A 15,984-nucleotide genomic window follows, 5' to 3' on the forward strand; every position below is an offset into this window, starting at 1 on the left:
CTACCTTATAATTTATATAGGGTATATTATACAAATATATTCTAACTTGATCTCTCAGTAAACACCGCGCCACCACGTGGTTTGTACAGTAGTTTAGAGATGAGGTTATACTGCTAGTAATATAATGGGAAAATATTTTATAAAATTCTCATTTATTGGGACATTATATAGGTATCTTTTTAAAAAATCTGTTAAATTTAAATATATATACAGTCATGAAAGATAAAATATCTCTCAGTCAATATATACTCTTTCATAAAAATACTACATGTAGTTAAACATTATATGAAAATTATATGAAAAGCAGAATGCAAATGTCAATATGAATATAAGTTTAACTTTACTTTAATTATGTAAATTATGATTTTTAGTCATGTCATTTTGTATATATATGTACAAATTATTTTCCGTATTAAATAAAAAATAATAATTAGTAAAATCTATTTAAAGAGGATTGCAGAAGCATGCAAATAAAAACATCCTTGATATTGATTCTGTCCAAGGTGCTATTGAAACAAGTCTACTAACTATACATCCAAAACCTGTATTGAAGCCCAGATTACATTTAACTAGCAGGTAATTCTTGTTGTATTGAACCTTCTTGTTTAATATTGTTTATATACTTTTAATATGAAAGTCAAAATTATATCAGTTTTATTGTATTTGTAGAACTGATGCGGGTGTACATGCCTTATATACAGTTGGTCAAATAACGTTAACAAATAAGTATAATACATTATATAATCCTGAAGAAATAATAAGACAACTTAATAACTTTTTAAGAAAAACTTCACATTTCATTAGGTAATAAAACAAATTAACATTTATCATAAATATAAATACTGAACTATTTCTTCTTTGTAGGATATTAGAATGTGTTCCGGTTGTAGAAGAATTCGATGCTAAGAAGATAATTACATCAAAAACATATATATATAGGTTTATGATAGCTAAAAAATATGGTGAACAAAGGCTACCTATATCAGAAATATATCATACTCTCCATTTAAAGTATTGATAATGAAAATACATATAATAAGAAAATTTCCTTAATTCCAATTTTTATATCAAGTATTCATAATTGCTACATTTATTTTACAGAACAGAAACTTTTGACGTAGAAAGAGTGAAACAAGGTACACAACTTTTTATGGGCCTCAAAGATTTTAGAACATTTGCATCACAATCAAACAAATATTCAAACCGAAATTATGTACGCAGCTTAAATAGTTTAACTATAGAAAAAGCACAACCTTTAATGTATTTTGATGAACTATCTAACAATTTTGATTACTGGCATATTGTAATTAGTTCGAAAGGTTTCTTATTTAATCAGGTAATATATTGCAAAATGTGGAATTTTATTATATATTAATTTATAAATTTTGTATTAATATTAATACCTTTTGTATGATATTAAATAGGTTAGACGAATAACATCAGCATTACTTGGATTGGGAACTGGAAAAATAACTGAAAAAGATATAAATACAATGCTACAAGTTCCCTCAACGAAGAATTGGAATTCACGTTTACAAGTTGTCATACCATATGGACTGCATCTAGTAAAAGTAGATTATGATCTTGATGAATTAGAAAAATATACAATAAAAGATGAAATTAAGGAATTAAATATTGATCGGTGTATGCAGTCAGTTAATTGAATATTGCATTGCATTTTGTATATTATTAAAATTACTCATTGTACGATAGGATTTTATTTTGCAATGAATTTACAAAATCTAATAAAAAATAAAAGTATGAATTTAAGACCAACTAAAACAGTCATTACAGATAATCTTGGTAGAAGATACGAAGTTGAGAATGGCATAAAAAAAGAATTAACACGAGGTTTACCCTTTGTTATTGATGAAAAGCCTGATATGCAAATTTCTTGTATTATACATGGTTTATTTCTTAGTTCACAGGATCCTGCCGTAGATATAGAAATACTTAAGAAATACAATATAAAACACATTTTGAGTATTGGTATTAATTTAAGTCTTAAATTTGATGGCATAAAATATTATCAGTGTGAATTATTAGATTTGCCAGAATCAGATATATTCTTATCAGTAAAAACATGTATTAATATAATACATAAAAATCGTCATGAAAATATTCTTATACATTGTAATGCAGGAGTGTCCCGCTCACCAACTATTGTTATTTCTTATTTGATGACTTTAGAAAATATGTCATATGATGAAGCATACGAAAAAGTTAAAAGTAAAAGAAATTGTATCAAACCCAATAGCGGATTTGTTGAACAATTAAAAGCATTAAATGTATCAAATTTAATTGAACGAGATTAAGATGTAATATTACATATTGGGAGAGAAAAGAAAAACTCTTATGTAACAATAAATCAGTTATGTAGTATATTCTTACAATAAAGTTCGTGTTTCGACATTATTTATCTATGTGTACAGAGAATGTAATAATTACAATTTTTATATTTATAACTCATTAGAAAAAGTATATTCATGCACAGCTTCTATCAAATTCTTAGCCAAACTAAGTATGGTAAGATTTGCTAATTCTTGCTTTCTTACATTTAACCATGCATTGGGTTGACGTAGGTCGCTATATCAAGTAAGCTTATAAAAAGTACTGTAAATCTAAAAAATATAAGTGAATTTCTGCATACATGATACTTCTATTATCATCTTTGTAATAGCAGTATTATGTACCTGTGTGATACTTGTTATACATTGATTATATTTATTATTATAATTATTATCAATATATGTCTCTTTCTCTCCCTCTGGCGCGCGAGAGCACGCGAGACTTTTTTCTAATATTCAAATTCCTCTAACAATTGAAATGAGCTGTCTTGAAGAAAATAGACAAGGCACTTGAACCGAATATTTTTTTCTTAGCTAGTTGGCCTCAGAAATAGTAGAATGCAGGTTTGCACATGATACATTAAGTGATGAATAAATAAATAAAGTCTTCTAACGAAACGTACTTTGTATCTTCTTTGATCTATAAAATATTGACGATTCTCTTTAACAACGGCGATTCTGCATCTTATATTTCAGTGGCTATAAAAGAGCGCACGTGCGTGTCAAGGCCTTCTAAAGATTGTTCCTCCAACGTACAATATTATTTTTAAAGCTTTCAAGCAAAACCAGTAATAAGTAATGTTATATTCTCCCTCATTAACTTTTTGTATAATATATTAGAATTTAGGGATGCAGAGAACAGCCCTAACAACTAGGTAACAAAGTATGAAATTACAATAAGATCTAGGAACGTTTTCCTTAGAAAGACCTTAAAGCTTCTTGATACGCATGTATTTTTCCATAGTTTCTAATATCATGTGGTTGAAAAATAATTCCACTAAAGTTTAACACAACATAAAGAAGCAATTTATATACAAAAATATAAATAAATTAACAAAATGTTATGCCAGACAAGAGTGAAAAGCTCACTCACACAATCTAAATGAATAAACAATCTGAAAAGTATATAATACACAAAAGACTACTACCTCCTAAGAACCCACAGCCTTAAGTACAACATATCTGTACCTGAAAGGCATATTAACAGAAACAGTTACAAGATTACACATTTCATTGCGTATAAAATCATGTGCTTCCTGTATCTCAATATATATGCATAACGAGGCAACGAAATTATAATGTTTCGCATTGCAGTTACAGATACATAGGACATTGGTGTGTGAATTGTAAATATAAACATCATTGTCAAACGTTATGTAGCAAACCAGTGTCAAAGTCCAATAGAGTGGCCAGGTCGTATGCAGCAACATCAGTAATGGAATAGGGAACCACCCAGAAGGGAGTATATATTTTTATACTGTTTGTCAGAGGAAAATTACCTTAAAATGATTCTCTAGCGACAATTCTTAACGTTTAACACCCCAAGGACCATCAGGGGTTGCAATTGGTACATGAGAATATCCAGCAAATTGTGGAAACTCTTCAACGCTCGCAGTATTTGGAGCATTCTGTTGCTTTTGTTGTTCCCAAGGACCTCCTTTCACGATAAAACCAGAATCACTTTCATTGTTAGTTAAACTTCCTTCATCGTGATGAGGCATGCGAAGATTTTCACGATATTCATTTTCTAATACATCTTGCATCTAAAATTTCAAATATAAATCAGTCTATATCTACTATCATTATTAATTTTATATTTGTAAATAAAAAAGTAAAATGCATACGTATTCTTCTTCCAAATTAAGAAGATGATCCTTAGCTTGAGCAACATTTTCTTCTGCCCCCTTTATTGTAACAACGTTAGGATCGGGGTCAGTTTTTCGTGGAAATTTAATATCCACTTTGTATTCGTCCATTATTTTACGAATATTCCTGCCTTTTGAACCAATCAAGCGTGAATGTACAGCAGCATTTATAGATACTTCTTCTTTTGTTAATCGATTCTAAAGAAAAATAAAATCTAATAATTATTTTCCTTTATCAATTTGGTTATTTATCAACATGATTTAGTCTTACCAATTCATTAACTATTTTTGATATATCATCGCGCGCACTATAAGCATTTTTTTCATAGCCAGTAATAGTAATGATATGCTCTTCTGGATCACCTTTCCGAGGGAAATTAATTTGAACGTCGTGATCACTACGTATTTTACTAATAACAGCACCCTTACGGCCTATTATTTTTGGATGATATTCGGGATCAATCTCAATCTAAAATAAGTAATATATTGGAAATTATATTTTGTTTATAAAATAATCACACAATAAAGATATACAAATAATTGATGATTACACCCCAATATATCAAATACCTTTAATTCAAAGGATTTAAGTGCTCTATCCTGACGATCAGCTTCCAGAGATTTGCACTTGTCTAGGATTGCTTGCTTTGCATTTTCAACACATGATGGTGTTCCAGATATCTGATCAATGATTTATACGTTAATAATAATATCTTTATAAAATAAAATTATAAAAAATAAATTGTATGAATGTATTAGAATTTACCTTTATATAATCAAGTCTTTCTTCTGCAGGTGATAGCATAATACGAACATCATACATATTCATTAATTCTCGTACATCACGACCTTTCTGACCAATGATCGAACGATGAAAATTAAATGGTACTGGTACCTGAAAATAACAAATTTTAATTATGCGATTATCAAATACATTTTTTTTTAAAGAATATTTACAAGATACTAACTTCGATTGTTATAGGTACAAGATCGAGTAGTGCTTGTTTCGCAGCAGCTACATTGTCTGGTTGGCCAGTGATGCGAATTATATCACATGCCGAAATTTCTTCTGAGAGATCTCCATTTTCACCATTAATTTTCTCAGTAAACTGATGTTCTTCAACTAAATTATTTAACATTATATGTAATATGAAATATATTTCTATATAATTGTGCTTATATCAGTTAAAAATAAATATTCAATTATTTTTACCATATGTATCACGATCAGGGAATTTAACTTGCACGTCATATTCAGCTGAAATATTTTGAACTTTGCGACCCTTAGCCCCCATTACGGTACGATGATGTTTTTGAGGAATTATACATTCTACTGTTATCATTGATTCCTATAAAAATAATGTAATATATTTTTCAAACGATCTATTTTTCATTTCAAATACTTTTATTAATAGATAATTGCTTTAAAGAATATGTAAAGTTATATTACAACTTACTAGTTCCTGAACAATTTCTTGCATTCGTTGTTTTGCAGCTTCAATACAATCGTGTGATCCTTTAAGAATTACGCGATCGCTATCGACACCAGCTCTTGGAAAAGAAATTTGTACACCACCACATTCATCAGCAATACGATGTAAAACACCTCCTCTTCTCGCCACAAAATGTCTATGATGTTTGGGATCAATGTGTATTTCACCTTCAGTTATATTATCCTGTGATAATAAGATATATAAGTTAAAAATTGTAAATATATATAATTATTACGAAATATTGAAAAAATCTTACAATTTCACTGATATTTGCTTCTAATTCAGCTTTGGCTTTTTCTACGGCCTCTTTTTTGCCCATTATAGTAATAATTTCTTTATCTACATCGTCTTCAGTTGGAAACATTATACGGGCACCAGTAGATTCTCTTATCTAATACAAAAAAAAAATATGAATATATAATAAATGTTATTTTGATTTTGGAATAATATTTATTACATCTGATATTAGCATAAAAATAATACCTTTCTAATATTGGCACCATTTTTTCCAATAAGAAATTTATGATGTTGAACTTTGGCACGAACTTCAACAGAATAACTTGTGAGTTGCATTTCATTAGTGAGTTCAAACAGTTGCTGTTTCGCCTTTTCCACATCCTCTTTTGGACCTCTTATACTCACCTAATTAAAATATAATAATTTTATTTCTTTAACCTTTTTGTATTTATATCGTGGCATATATTTTTGTTACCTTTAATACAAATATACAAATATATGTTATACAAAATTAAATGGTTCGAATAATACTATAACAAAAAAAAACAATTTTTTCTTTTATCTTCTTTTATATTATATTATTATTGTGAAATATTTTTTGTTTTGTTTGCAAATTAACTATGATGAGAAATATTTCGTTTGAAATCGTTGTTTTCAAATTATTTGAATAAAAATTTACAAGATATCGAAGAAAACAATACCTTGACAGAAGAAGTTTTCAAATAAATGATAAAAAATCTATTCTATTAATCAATGTGATGTATTCTTCCGAAACCGTTTAATTTTGTATGAAACGTTTGTTTGTATCTTTATTATAAACCTAGAAAATTACATAAAATAATTTAAAAAAGAACTGCTTACACTTCTAGTATTTATTCAAACTTATTTTCTTACCTTATCACTTCCACTTTCAGCAGAAGGAAATTTAATTGTTACACCACCACAATCTTCCATAATAGAATGTATTAGTTTACCGCCAGTTCCAATTAAGAAATTATAAAACTTCGGTGGTATAGTTATTTCATTAATTACAATATTAGCCTAATAAACAGAAATTATATTTATAAATTGTTAATAATATTATTAACAATTTATGTATATTTATATTCTTATAATATATACCATTTCGTCTTGAATCTTTTGTATCATTTCTTTAGCTTTTTCCATATTTTCTTTCTTCCCGGTGATAGTAATAACATCACTTTTTTCACCTTCTGCAGGTAAATCAATTTTCGTTTGTGTTTCTTCTCGTATCTAAATAATATCATGATTTAATATAAAAAAGAATTAAAATTACTTTGTCTTTTTTTCTTGCTTACCTTTTTGATATTAGCACCACCCTTTCCAATAACAAATTTATGACATTGTTTGAAAATGGGAACTTCTAACACATGATTGTTTTCATTCAGTTCTTTTACTAGTTTCATCAGATATTTATGGCACTTATCAACATCTTCTTTGGGTCCCCTAATTTTAACAATATTCCCTTTTTCTCCTTAAAAAAAAAAAAAAAAAAAACAAAAGAAAATAAGTTACATATAAAGAAATGTTCAATATATAAAATATTACAAGATTAAACAAAAATTATACATTGTATATTTTTACTAGCAGTTTGCATCTGAAAGTTGATCAGGAATCTGGATTATTTGAATGGATGGACAAAGGGATGAGCGGTTGGATGTAAGTAAAATTAGTAGCTGTGAAAATATATACCTAGTTTAAATATTTACGGGAAATTGGTATTTACTAGCGGTTATGTGTTGTGAATAAATCAAAAGCACAATATTAAATACCTGGACTAGGAATCATAATTTGTACTTGATTAAATTTGTCTCTAATTTCTTTAATATTATCTCCTTTACTGCCGATAATATCACGATGAAAACGATGATCTATTACAACATCTTTTTCGTTTTCGTTCTCCAATTTCTTAATCATCTCCAACAATTCCTAAATAATTAAAAAGTAATCAAAGATAATAAACAAATTCTAATTAAACAATAATTAATTTAAAAATAATGTGTAGTAAATATAAATACTAACTGTTTTAGCTTTCATTACACCTGCTACGTTGCCTTCAATACGGATTATATTACTACCATCATTTTCAGAAATGTTGATGACAACACCTGTAGCTTCTTTAACACGATTTACTAAAAAATACACATGTATTCAAATATTATATAAATAACGAAATTACATGAAAAAAAGATATGAAATTCTTACCATTACATCCATTTTTACCAATTATATGTTTATAGAATCTAGGATCAACATTTAATTCTGTAAACGTAAGCTTTGACATAAGATCATTAGCCATTAGCTGTAGTTCATTTTGTGCCTTTTCAACTTCTTCTGGAGGACCTTCAATTTTGATTTTATCCTCTTTACCAGTAAATTCTACATTTACTTTAGGCATTTCCTGCGTAATCTTTTTTATGTTTACACCTTTCCTTCCAATTATATACTTGTGAATCCAAACAGGAGCTTCTACCACAGCCGTTCGTACACTGTTAGCCTTTTCGTAAACTTTATCTAGCGCTACATGTAAAAAATAACATTACGTTATCGAGATAAATATACAAATTATATACGTATTTATTAACATAGGAAATGAATCATTATTTTACCTTGCCCTAATTTTTCTTGTGGACCTCTTAGAGTAATAGTTCCTGTTGCCGAATCTGAAGCTGGCATTTCAACACTTACACCAGTTAACTGTAATATTTCAGCTATAGTACTACCGCGAGGTCCAATAACATATTTATGTTGTGATTTGGGAACTTCAACTGAAACTGTTGTACACCTTCTCTCCTAATATAAAAATACAATAAAGATTTATATAAAATCAATAAACATAACAAGACGGTAGTTATTTAATATTTATAAAAAAACATACCATATCCCTATAAATATGTTCTATTTTTTGTTTAGCCAATAAAACACCTTCCTTTTCTCCAGCTATCGTTATTTCATCATTTTGTACAGAAGTCGGAGGAATATTAATACGAGCACCAGTTTCACTCATCATCGCATTTAAATTTTCATTATGCGCTCCATATATGAAAGGATGATAAATTTTTGGCACATTTATCCTTTCAAATGCTTTTCTAGACTAAAATATTAATACATTATATATGAATGTAAATAACATTTTTAAGTATCTATGGATTACATAGCTACCTGTTCATCAGAAATAACTCTAATCTCATGTTCAGCTTTTTCTATTCCTTCTTTAGTTCCAGTAATAGTTATTATGTCTGATTGATCTTGAACACCCGGTACATTAATTTTAGTTGCAGTTGTTTTTTCGAGATCTTTGAGTCTTTGACCTTGTTTTCCTAGAATCCAGCGATGATGATCCTTTGGAATAGCTATTTGTTTACTTGCCTAAAATGAATGAATAATAAAGTAAAATTAGTAAATTATCTATCTAATAATATGAAATGAAATAAGAAATTCATACTTGAGTTTGAAATGTTGTTAAAATTCGTCGTTTTGCTTCCAAAACTTGATTTTGTTTGCCAGTGATCAGGAATGTAAGAGACTGATCTTTGGAAGTTGCTATTTCAATAATGGTATCTGTCTCTTTCATTATTGCTTTACATGTTCGAATTGATTCACGTTCTCCAAATTTATCACTATGATCAAATTTACGTTCCTCTCCTGGTACGCGAAATATCTGAAAAAGAAATTTTTTAAATAATAGTTCAAATAGAAGCATAGAACAGAATCCTTTATGTCACAACATATAGTGTTAGCATCAAAAATAAAAAATACTTAGTTTATAATTAGGTGAAATGGTACCTGGGTTATCGTTATGGGCCCAAGTTGCATATTGTTATTTAATGAGAAACTATTTAGTCTTCCAGAGCTGGAAGCTGATTCAGGGAGAAGTGGGAATGTTTCATCATAGGTTGGTGGCTCATAAGGAGTTCCCTCCTCCATTACTGATTGCTGCTGCATATTGGGATTGTCCTATTTCGTGCCAAGTCCTTACAGTAGCACTACAAAACAAAACAATTTATTAAACGATAAGTCTCACACACAGTTTCATTTTTATAAGTAATAAAGCGAGTAGTTGTATACATAGCGTTACTTTATCATTTGTATATACTTTATTTTATTTAAAAGATATATTTAAAATAATAACATGGAAGAAATTATTATAATATTTTAGTACTAATACAGTACAGTATCAATTAAAAGATAAAAATTATTTCGACATATCTCTGTAATTAATATTTTTTCAATCTCAATTACTTTGGATTTTTTTATAATTACTTTAATTATATTTAGTTTTACAATGAAATATTGGTAATCAGGAAACATAAATTAATATCCACAGTAATGTTCACATTTATATAGGACATATAAAAATGTCTTATGTTATAATTACTTAACAAAATCGTTAATGTCATAATATATAAACTGTAATCAGATATGATAGATAGTTAAAAGATCATTAAATAACTTAATCTTTAATAAACTTGATAAAATTAAATTGAAAATAAATAGGTTAATTAACATATGTATATGATAAATGAATAATTTTCTATAATGTACTTTCATGGAATTTTCAAACACATTTCTTTTTCAAGGCAGATTTATTATTATATTAATTATACGATATTAAGTAATATAGGCTATGTATATTATTAGAAAGTAGTTTCTCCAATCAAAAACCGTGAACAAACAATTTAATGACCAGCGAAATTTAATATAAATTTATATAATAATAAAAATGTAAAATATAGCAGCGACCTTAAAAGATAAATTCAAAAAAGATAAGAATAAAAAAGAATAAGAAGAAAAATATAATATTCCGAATGTATACCACGTTTATTATATTGAAATATTACCTTGATAATTTTTGATAAATCTATAGAGATCCATACATAATACGTTATAATTAAGTATTTCTTTTTTGTTAAATGACAAAAGGAAAGATATTTTATAGAGCATATTATTTTTGACTTAAAATAAAAAACAGCATGTTAACGATCAGAGGTTGAAGAACTAACCACCATATGGAATGAAGTATTCACTTGACACGTCACGACTTCACTAACCTCTTCCCATACGTATATTTGAAGAATCTTATTCTGAATCACGAATGACGAAAAAATATCTATTTATTACATAAAACTAAAGTTTTCAATTGACCAATATTAAAATTAGACTGGCTTACGTTCATACATAGAAGAAATAGATAATGTAAAGAAAAAGTCTACTTACTCTACCGTAATCGAAAAATCCGGCCAAGTAATAAATGTGTATTAGCTAGCCAGTTTACCGATAATCTGCCTGGAACATCACAAGATCAATGAATGTTAAATACACGAAACAGTATAATATATATAATTACATTAACGCAATGGTAAATGATTTTTCAGAACAAAAAAGTTGACAACGTTCCTTACCGGTCACGTAAAGTGAAATGTAGTAAAATCGGATAAATTCTCAAATGTTGCCTGCATGTAAAAATTCTTCCATAGTATGAGTAGTAATCTTTTTATGAATTCTGTAGTGCTATTACACTTTTCGACCAATAAGAACGAAGTAATCTTATCGGAGGCCAATTACAATTTACAGATATTTCAATGAACCTATTTAAATTAATTTCAAATATTTATTTAAGTAAGTATCCATTTTTTTTTCTACCAATAACAATGATCAATTAACTTACTCCAACCAATCGCAAGAAAAGGAACACAATACATTCTTATTTCATATTCAATTCTTTTGATTGATTCCATAGGATGCAATTTCTCTAGTTTTTCGAGAATATTATTGGTTAAAATTAAACAAAAAATAATGCACATATAAATGGAACTATACAAGAAGTAATATTCATTTATATGTATATTTTTGTTGTGTGTGAATAACGAAACATTTATTAGAAATATACTTTTTATCTAAACATTTTCCATTATTCTACGTAATATACATACTTATATACATATATATCTAGTTATTTTGTTTATTTTTTGTTTGTTATAATACAAATGTTATTGGTGGAAAAACAAATCGTTGTTAAACTATATAGTTGACACCATCATAGATAACTAGTTAGGGATTTATTAGATCGAAACTTTAATTTCTTCGAGTTTTGACCTTCATTTAGACCTTGACATTACGTTTTAAATTTCAATGGAATTTAATAATTATTCAATTTTTTTTCATTAAGTATTATTAACAACGATTGAACGTAGAAAAAGGTAATTATATAAGTAAACGTATCCCAAAGTTTCCTCTAGCCTACATCATTGTAGTTTTTACTCTTACATTTATTATTATCTTCTTCATCAATTAGTCTTTAGCAGATTTTGAATTATATAAGTTTAGTCATTTATTAAAAATTATTAAAAAGAAAACAATATCTAACATTGCTTAAGCGTGAATTAGATACTTTAATAGATTTTACTATGCAAATTGTCTTATTTGTATTTATTCAATATGTATGTGCAATCAAATGAAAAATATTCTTCCATGACCTCAAAAGATATTTTTTTTAATGCTTATTATTCAAATTCAATAATCATGTTTCGTAATACAATATTTATTGCAATTGACTAAATATATATATGTATATATACATATATAAGTAATACTATTATATTTAGAATATAAGCTTAACATAAGAGTTTAAATGCAAAGATGTAAAAGCCAATCGGTGTCTCCATGCAATGCTTTTATGCATCTACCAAAAATGGCGTCCGTATGTGAGATCTCCGATTGGTTATCTCTCATATGCATGTGCATATATCTCTCTCTCTCTTTTTCTCCCCCTCTTTCTTTCTCTATTCGTTTGTAATGGAACAGCTTGTGTGATGGCCTTAAGTTCCATAATCGCATCGCGAGGGGATTTGTGATATTGTTTCTTGTGAATTTACGAACTTTCACAAACATTTCGTACAATGGCATCTGCTAAGAAAAAGCAAGACGAGAAAAACTTGAAGATATTACGTGAACTGGTTTCTCTTCCCGGAAACAAAGAATGTTTCGACTGCCATCAACGAGGACCGACTTACGTCAACATGACAATCGGTTCGTTCGTTTGTACATCTTGCTCTGGTATGCTGTAAGTACATGTTTCTTAGAAGTTATTATATTCGCTTGGCCCATTATTCCTATGAATTAATATTATTTGATAACGCATTTCATTGTGACTTCTATATCTTTTTGTCCCCTTTGGTTTATCGCTTCTCCTTCCGGATAACGGATTGCGACACCAGCATTTTTCTTCTCCACTATGCTCGGCACTCTATCATTTATTTTTTTCGAATATATCGTTCTCATTATCCCTTTTTCTGATTTTTGTTAGATAATTAAAAGAAATGCTCTTGCCATTGGATGCAAATAAGTCTTAACTCGTTTTCTGAGAAGGATGTAGATAAGGTATATATTCGACATTGACCAAATGTTATCCTCTCAGTTGATAAGTATAGCATCATTGATACAAATGCATAGTTTATAAATGTGCATTATACAGTTTTCTTTGCATAAGTATCAGTAGTTTCCTTTTGTATAAACGAACAAAGATTTAAATGAACTATGTTGTTAAATCTGCATCTAATCTCTTTTGTATCTTTCATCAATTTTTTATGACCCGACAAGGCACTCATTTCTGTATCTTCGAAAAGTATTTAGAAAATAACTAATTACTATATTTATAACTATTAACTAATTTCTTTTTTACGATTGTTTCTTTTTTGTAGATTAGAAAACGTATCATCTAATTATAGAAAATTTTATTTTGAAATATGCATGCGACATATTTAATCTATTAATTTAAATGACCGTCTTCATAACACATTAAAATTGATATCTTGTAAAAAAAGAATAAATAACACAACATTATTAATATTAGCATGGAATGTTAACAATTTATATCTTCTAAAAATATAAACTTTGCAGAAGAAACTGAAGAACACATTATTAAAGTGGCATGTTGCCAGAATGTGTGGGATATACATATATATGTATATATAATGCATCAGTTTGTGCAATGTAAAACAAGATGATGAAATTATGTTTTTAACATTAATTCAAGGTCGATTTTTGTTAATAAGTATTTTGTACTTCTGTACTTTTTCACAGACGGGGTTTAACACCACCACATAGGGTAAAATCAATTACCATGGCAACATTTACCCAAGAGGAAATAGATTTTATAAAAGAACGTGGTAATGAATATTGTGCAAGGACATGGTTGGGTTTAATGAACCCAAATTCACCATTAAATTCAGATATTAAAGACGAACAAAAAATGAAAGATTTGATGAATGCTAAATATGAATTAAAGAGGTATTATTTAGATCCATCCTTAGCAAATCAAAATTCAACTCAACAATCGCAGTCTGTTAAACAAACAAGCATTCCACGCGTTCCTCTTTCTGGAACATCTACCACATTGCCTGTAACAGCACAGAAAATAAAAAATTCGCAAGTTATTAGTACGAATAATTTTACGTCAGACTTTGTAGCTGATTTTAGTAATGTTCCTGAACCTTTTCATACCGCAGTGCCTGTTAATAGGCTGAATCAATCTGTTACACCTCAGCCATTTTTTGCTAATTTTGACAATAATCCTGTCTTCAATACTCCTAAAAGTATGTCTATTTTATATATTTACTTTAATTATAATCAACTTTCTTATCAATAATAATGTTATGAATTATTATTAGATTAATTTTAATAAAGATTATTTAATGTGTAGACACCGATACGTCAACTACACTTAATATGAGTGGAGGAAATTTGTTGACAACAAATATGAATGGAACTAAAGTGCCTCCATCAGAAGATCGTTATGCGGCACTCAAAGACTTAGATTTTTTGATGAAACAATCGCAACAGAAAGAAGAAACAACTAAAGTATTAACGTCGGCATGGAATTCTAATAATTTCAATAGTAAGAGTATTAAATAATTTATACAAATTGTATACAAACAAAAAATGTAATCAATGATTTCGGTTGCAGCAACAAATTCTATATGGAATGCAGATAATCAAACAACGCATGTAATTTCAAATCCATTTACAAGTACTGATGTGTGGCGACCATCTGCTAATGTAATAAATAATAATAATAGTAATAATAATAATAATAATATGCAGCCAGAAAGCTCTCTGTGTAATCCTATTAATCCATTCAAACAAGTGCAATTTCCTGTAAATAATGGTAAGTTTTAATTAAAAAATGTTTTCTATTTTTTTTTTTAAATAATTATATAATACAAATGGAAAGATATTTATTTGATTAATTTATTGTTATTTTATTTATGTATAATTAATCAATCATTTTGATTGTTTAATTATTAAATTTGTATTTTATGTAATAATTCTTTATAATTCATCATGAGACCTAAGTAGTACCGATAATCAAATAATATATTTTATAATGTTTTTATATTACTTATCTTGCATAAATGAAATTTATCTTAAAATGCAGATTCACAATGGATGGGCGTAGATTCAGCTAATAACAGGGATACTGTTCAATTTAGTCAGTTAACAACACCATTAACAAATAAAGTTTGGCAACCAACTGTTTCAGCATATCACGCGAATCCGTTTATGGCAAGTAATCAGTTTTCTACTTTTCAGCTCTTACATCTTTAAATTTATTCTGCTTATTACATAGATTAGTTTTCCTATGTTTCTATACTGTAAAGTCTAACAATATTGTTTCAGGTGGGCACAGGTGTAAGCAATATGACAAGGAATTCTAAAAATCCTTTCTTATGATTATGCGACTACTAATTTTTATTAGAGCTACGAACAAATAATGAAAAGTACTAAAATATTAAAAAAAAAAAACTAGATTAGGAAAATTGTTTATATGTGACCTTATTGACAATTAGCATTATTAGCTTTTATTTCTAGGAGCACCAATCTCTTATTTGTATAACTAAAGTAATACTTTTATTTATGTGACTATAATGTACATGTTTAATAAAAATAAGCTTTGTTACTAAATATATAATACTTACTGAAAAAACCAGCCCTAATATAAGATTGGTTTTTTGTGGTTTT

General features: G+C 27.9%; 4 protein-coding genes across 9 annotated transcripts; 3 read left to right on the plus strand and 1 right to left on the minus strand.

The window, feature by feature from the left end:
• The first annotated feature begins 18 nt into the window (after window positions 1-18).
• Window positions 19-1,770, plus strand: LOC107071634 (tRNA pseudouridine synthase-like 1). The gene is made up of 6 exons (XM_015330790.2): window positions 19-171; window positions 451-576; window positions 670-804; window positions 865-1,011; window positions 1,102-1,336; window positions 1,425-1,770. The coding sequence occupies exons 1-6, from the start codon at window positions 125-127 to the stop codon at window positions 1,662-1,664; spliced, it is 930 nt and encodes a 309-aa protein (XP_015186276.1). The 5' UTR covers window positions 19-124; the 3' UTR covers window positions 1,665-1,770.
• On the plus strand, window positions 1,728-2,415 carry LOC107071635 (dual specificity protein phosphatase 19). Its single transcript, XM_015330791.2, has one exon. It carries the CDS (start codon window positions 1,728-1,730, stop codon window positions 2,313-2,315), a length of 588 nt encoding a protein of 195 aa, XP_015186277.1. The 3' UTR covers window positions 2,316-2,415.
• On the minus strand, window positions 2,354-11,451 carry Dp1 (satellite-binding protein 1 Dp1). 3 transcript variants are annotated; one of them, XM_015330787.2, is made up of 23 exons: window positions 11,367-11,451; window positions 11,182-11,250; window positions 9,751-9,950; window positions 9,410-9,625; window positions 9,127-9,333; window positions 8,843-9,058; window positions 8,574-8,757; window positions 8,170-8,484; window positions 7,987-8,096; window positions 7,737-7,893; window positions 7,263-7,438; window positions 7,066-7,197; window positions 6,838-6,984; window positions 6,190-6,348; window positions 5,963-6,097; window positions 5,671-5,889; window positions 5,427-5,562; window positions 5,182-5,336; window positions 4,980-5,108; window positions 4,784-4,894; window positions 4,485-4,682; window positions 4,193-4,411; window positions 2,354-4,111 (listed from the first exon to the last, which is right to left on the minus strand). In XM_015330787.2, exons 3-23 carry the CDS (start codon window positions 9,907-9,909, stop codon window positions 3,875-3,877), a joined length of 3,717 nt encoding a protein of 1,238 aa, XP_015186273.1. In that variant the 5' UTR covers window positions 9,910-9,950; window positions 11,182-11,250; window positions 11,367-11,451; the 3' UTR covers window positions 2,354-3,874. The 3 variants fall into 3 exon arrangements, with proteins under 3 accessions (XP_015186273.1, XP_089029803.1, XP_015186274.1); XM_089173677.1 differs by lacking the exons at window positions 11,182-11,250; window positions 11,367-11,451 and adding an exon at window positions 10,968-11,107; XM_015330788.2 differs by lacking the exons at window positions 11,182-11,250; window positions 11,367-11,451 and adding an exon at window positions 10,806-10,945.
• Window positions 11,452-12,001: 550 nt separating this feature from the next.
• drongo (Arf GTPase activating protein drongo) lies at window positions 12,002-15,711 on the plus strand. 4 transcript variants are annotated; one of them, XM_015330798.2, is made up of 7 exons: window positions 12,002-12,164; window positions 12,769-13,027; window positions 14,047-14,558; window positions 14,666-14,860; window positions 14,930-15,130; window positions 15,401-15,528; window positions 15,643-15,711. In XM_015330798.2, exons 2-7 carry the CDS (start codon window positions 12,864-12,866, stop codon window positions 15,694-15,696), a joined length of 1,254 nt encoding a protein of 417 aa, XP_015186284.1. In that variant the 5' UTR covers window positions 12,002-12,164; window positions 12,769-12,863; the 3' UTR covers window positions 15,697-15,711. The 4 variants fall into 4 exon arrangements, with proteins under 4 accessions (XP_015186284.1, XP_089029805.1, XP_089029806.1 ...); XM_089173679.1 differs by having other exon boundaries at window positions 12,008-12,164; window positions 12,788-13,027; XM_015330799.2 differs by lacking the exon at window positions 12,002-12,164 and adding an exon at window positions 13,271-13,344 and having other exon boundaries at window positions 12,889-13,027.
• Window positions 15,712-15,984: the final 273 nt, after the last annotated feature.

The sequence above is a fragment of the Polistes dominula genome, unplaced genomic scaffold, assembly GCF_049000335.1.
Source record: "Polistes dominula isolate Pdom_NZ unplaced genomic scaffold, Pdom_raw_medaka contig_33, whole genome shotgun sequence".
Classification (NCBI taxonomy): Eukaryota; Metazoa; Arthropoda; class Insecta; order Hymenoptera; family Vespidae; genus Polistes; species Polistes dominula.

What these genes read in the sequence shown, in the direction of transcription:
- LOC107071634 (XM_015330790.2), top strand. Translation starts at nt 125, where the DNA reads ATGGGAAAATATTTTATAAAATTCTCATTTATTGGGACATTATATAG. An exon ending in AGATTACATTTAACTAGCAG is followed by an intron (nt 577 to 669) that starts GTAATTCTTGTT and finishes TTGTATTTGTAG; the next exon opens with AACTGATGCGGGTGTACATG. An exon ending in AAAACTTCACATTTCATTAG is followed by an intron (nt 805 to 864) that starts GTAATAAAACAA and finishes TCTTCTTTGTAG; the next exon opens with GATATTAGAATGTGTTCCGG.
- Dp1 (XM_015330787.2), bottom strand. Translation starts at nt 9,909, where the DNA reads ATGCAGCAGCAATCAGTAATGGAGGAGGGAACTCCTTATGAGCCACCA. An exon ending in GGCCCATAACGATAACCCAG is followed by an intron (nt 9,626 to 9,750) that starts GTACCATTTCAC and finishes TTTCTTTTTCAG; the next exon opens with ATATTTCGCGTACCAGGAGA. An exon ending in TTAATTTGGAAGAAGAATAC is followed by an intron (nt 4,112 to 4,192) that starts GTATGCATTTTA and finishes TTGAAATTTTAG; the next exon opens with ATGCAAGATGTATTAGAAAA.
- LOC107071635 (XM_015330791.2), top strand. Translation starts at nt 1,728, where the DNA reads ATGAATTTACAAAATCTAATAAAAAATAAAAGTATGAATTTAAGACCA.
- drongo (XM_015330798.2), top strand. Translation starts at nt 12,864, where the DNA reads ATGGCATCTGCTAAGAAAAAGCAAGACGAGAAAAACTTGAAGATATTA. An exon ending in TGTCTTCAATACTCCTAAAA is followed by an intron (nt 14,559 to 14,665) that starts GTATGTCTATTT and finishes TTTAATGTGTAG; the next exon opens with ACACCGATACGTCAACTACA. An exon ending in GCAATTTCCTGTAAATAATG is followed by an intron (nt 15,131 to 15,400) that starts GTAAGTTTTAAT and finishes CTTAAAATGCAG; the next exon opens with ATTCACAATGGATGGGCGTA.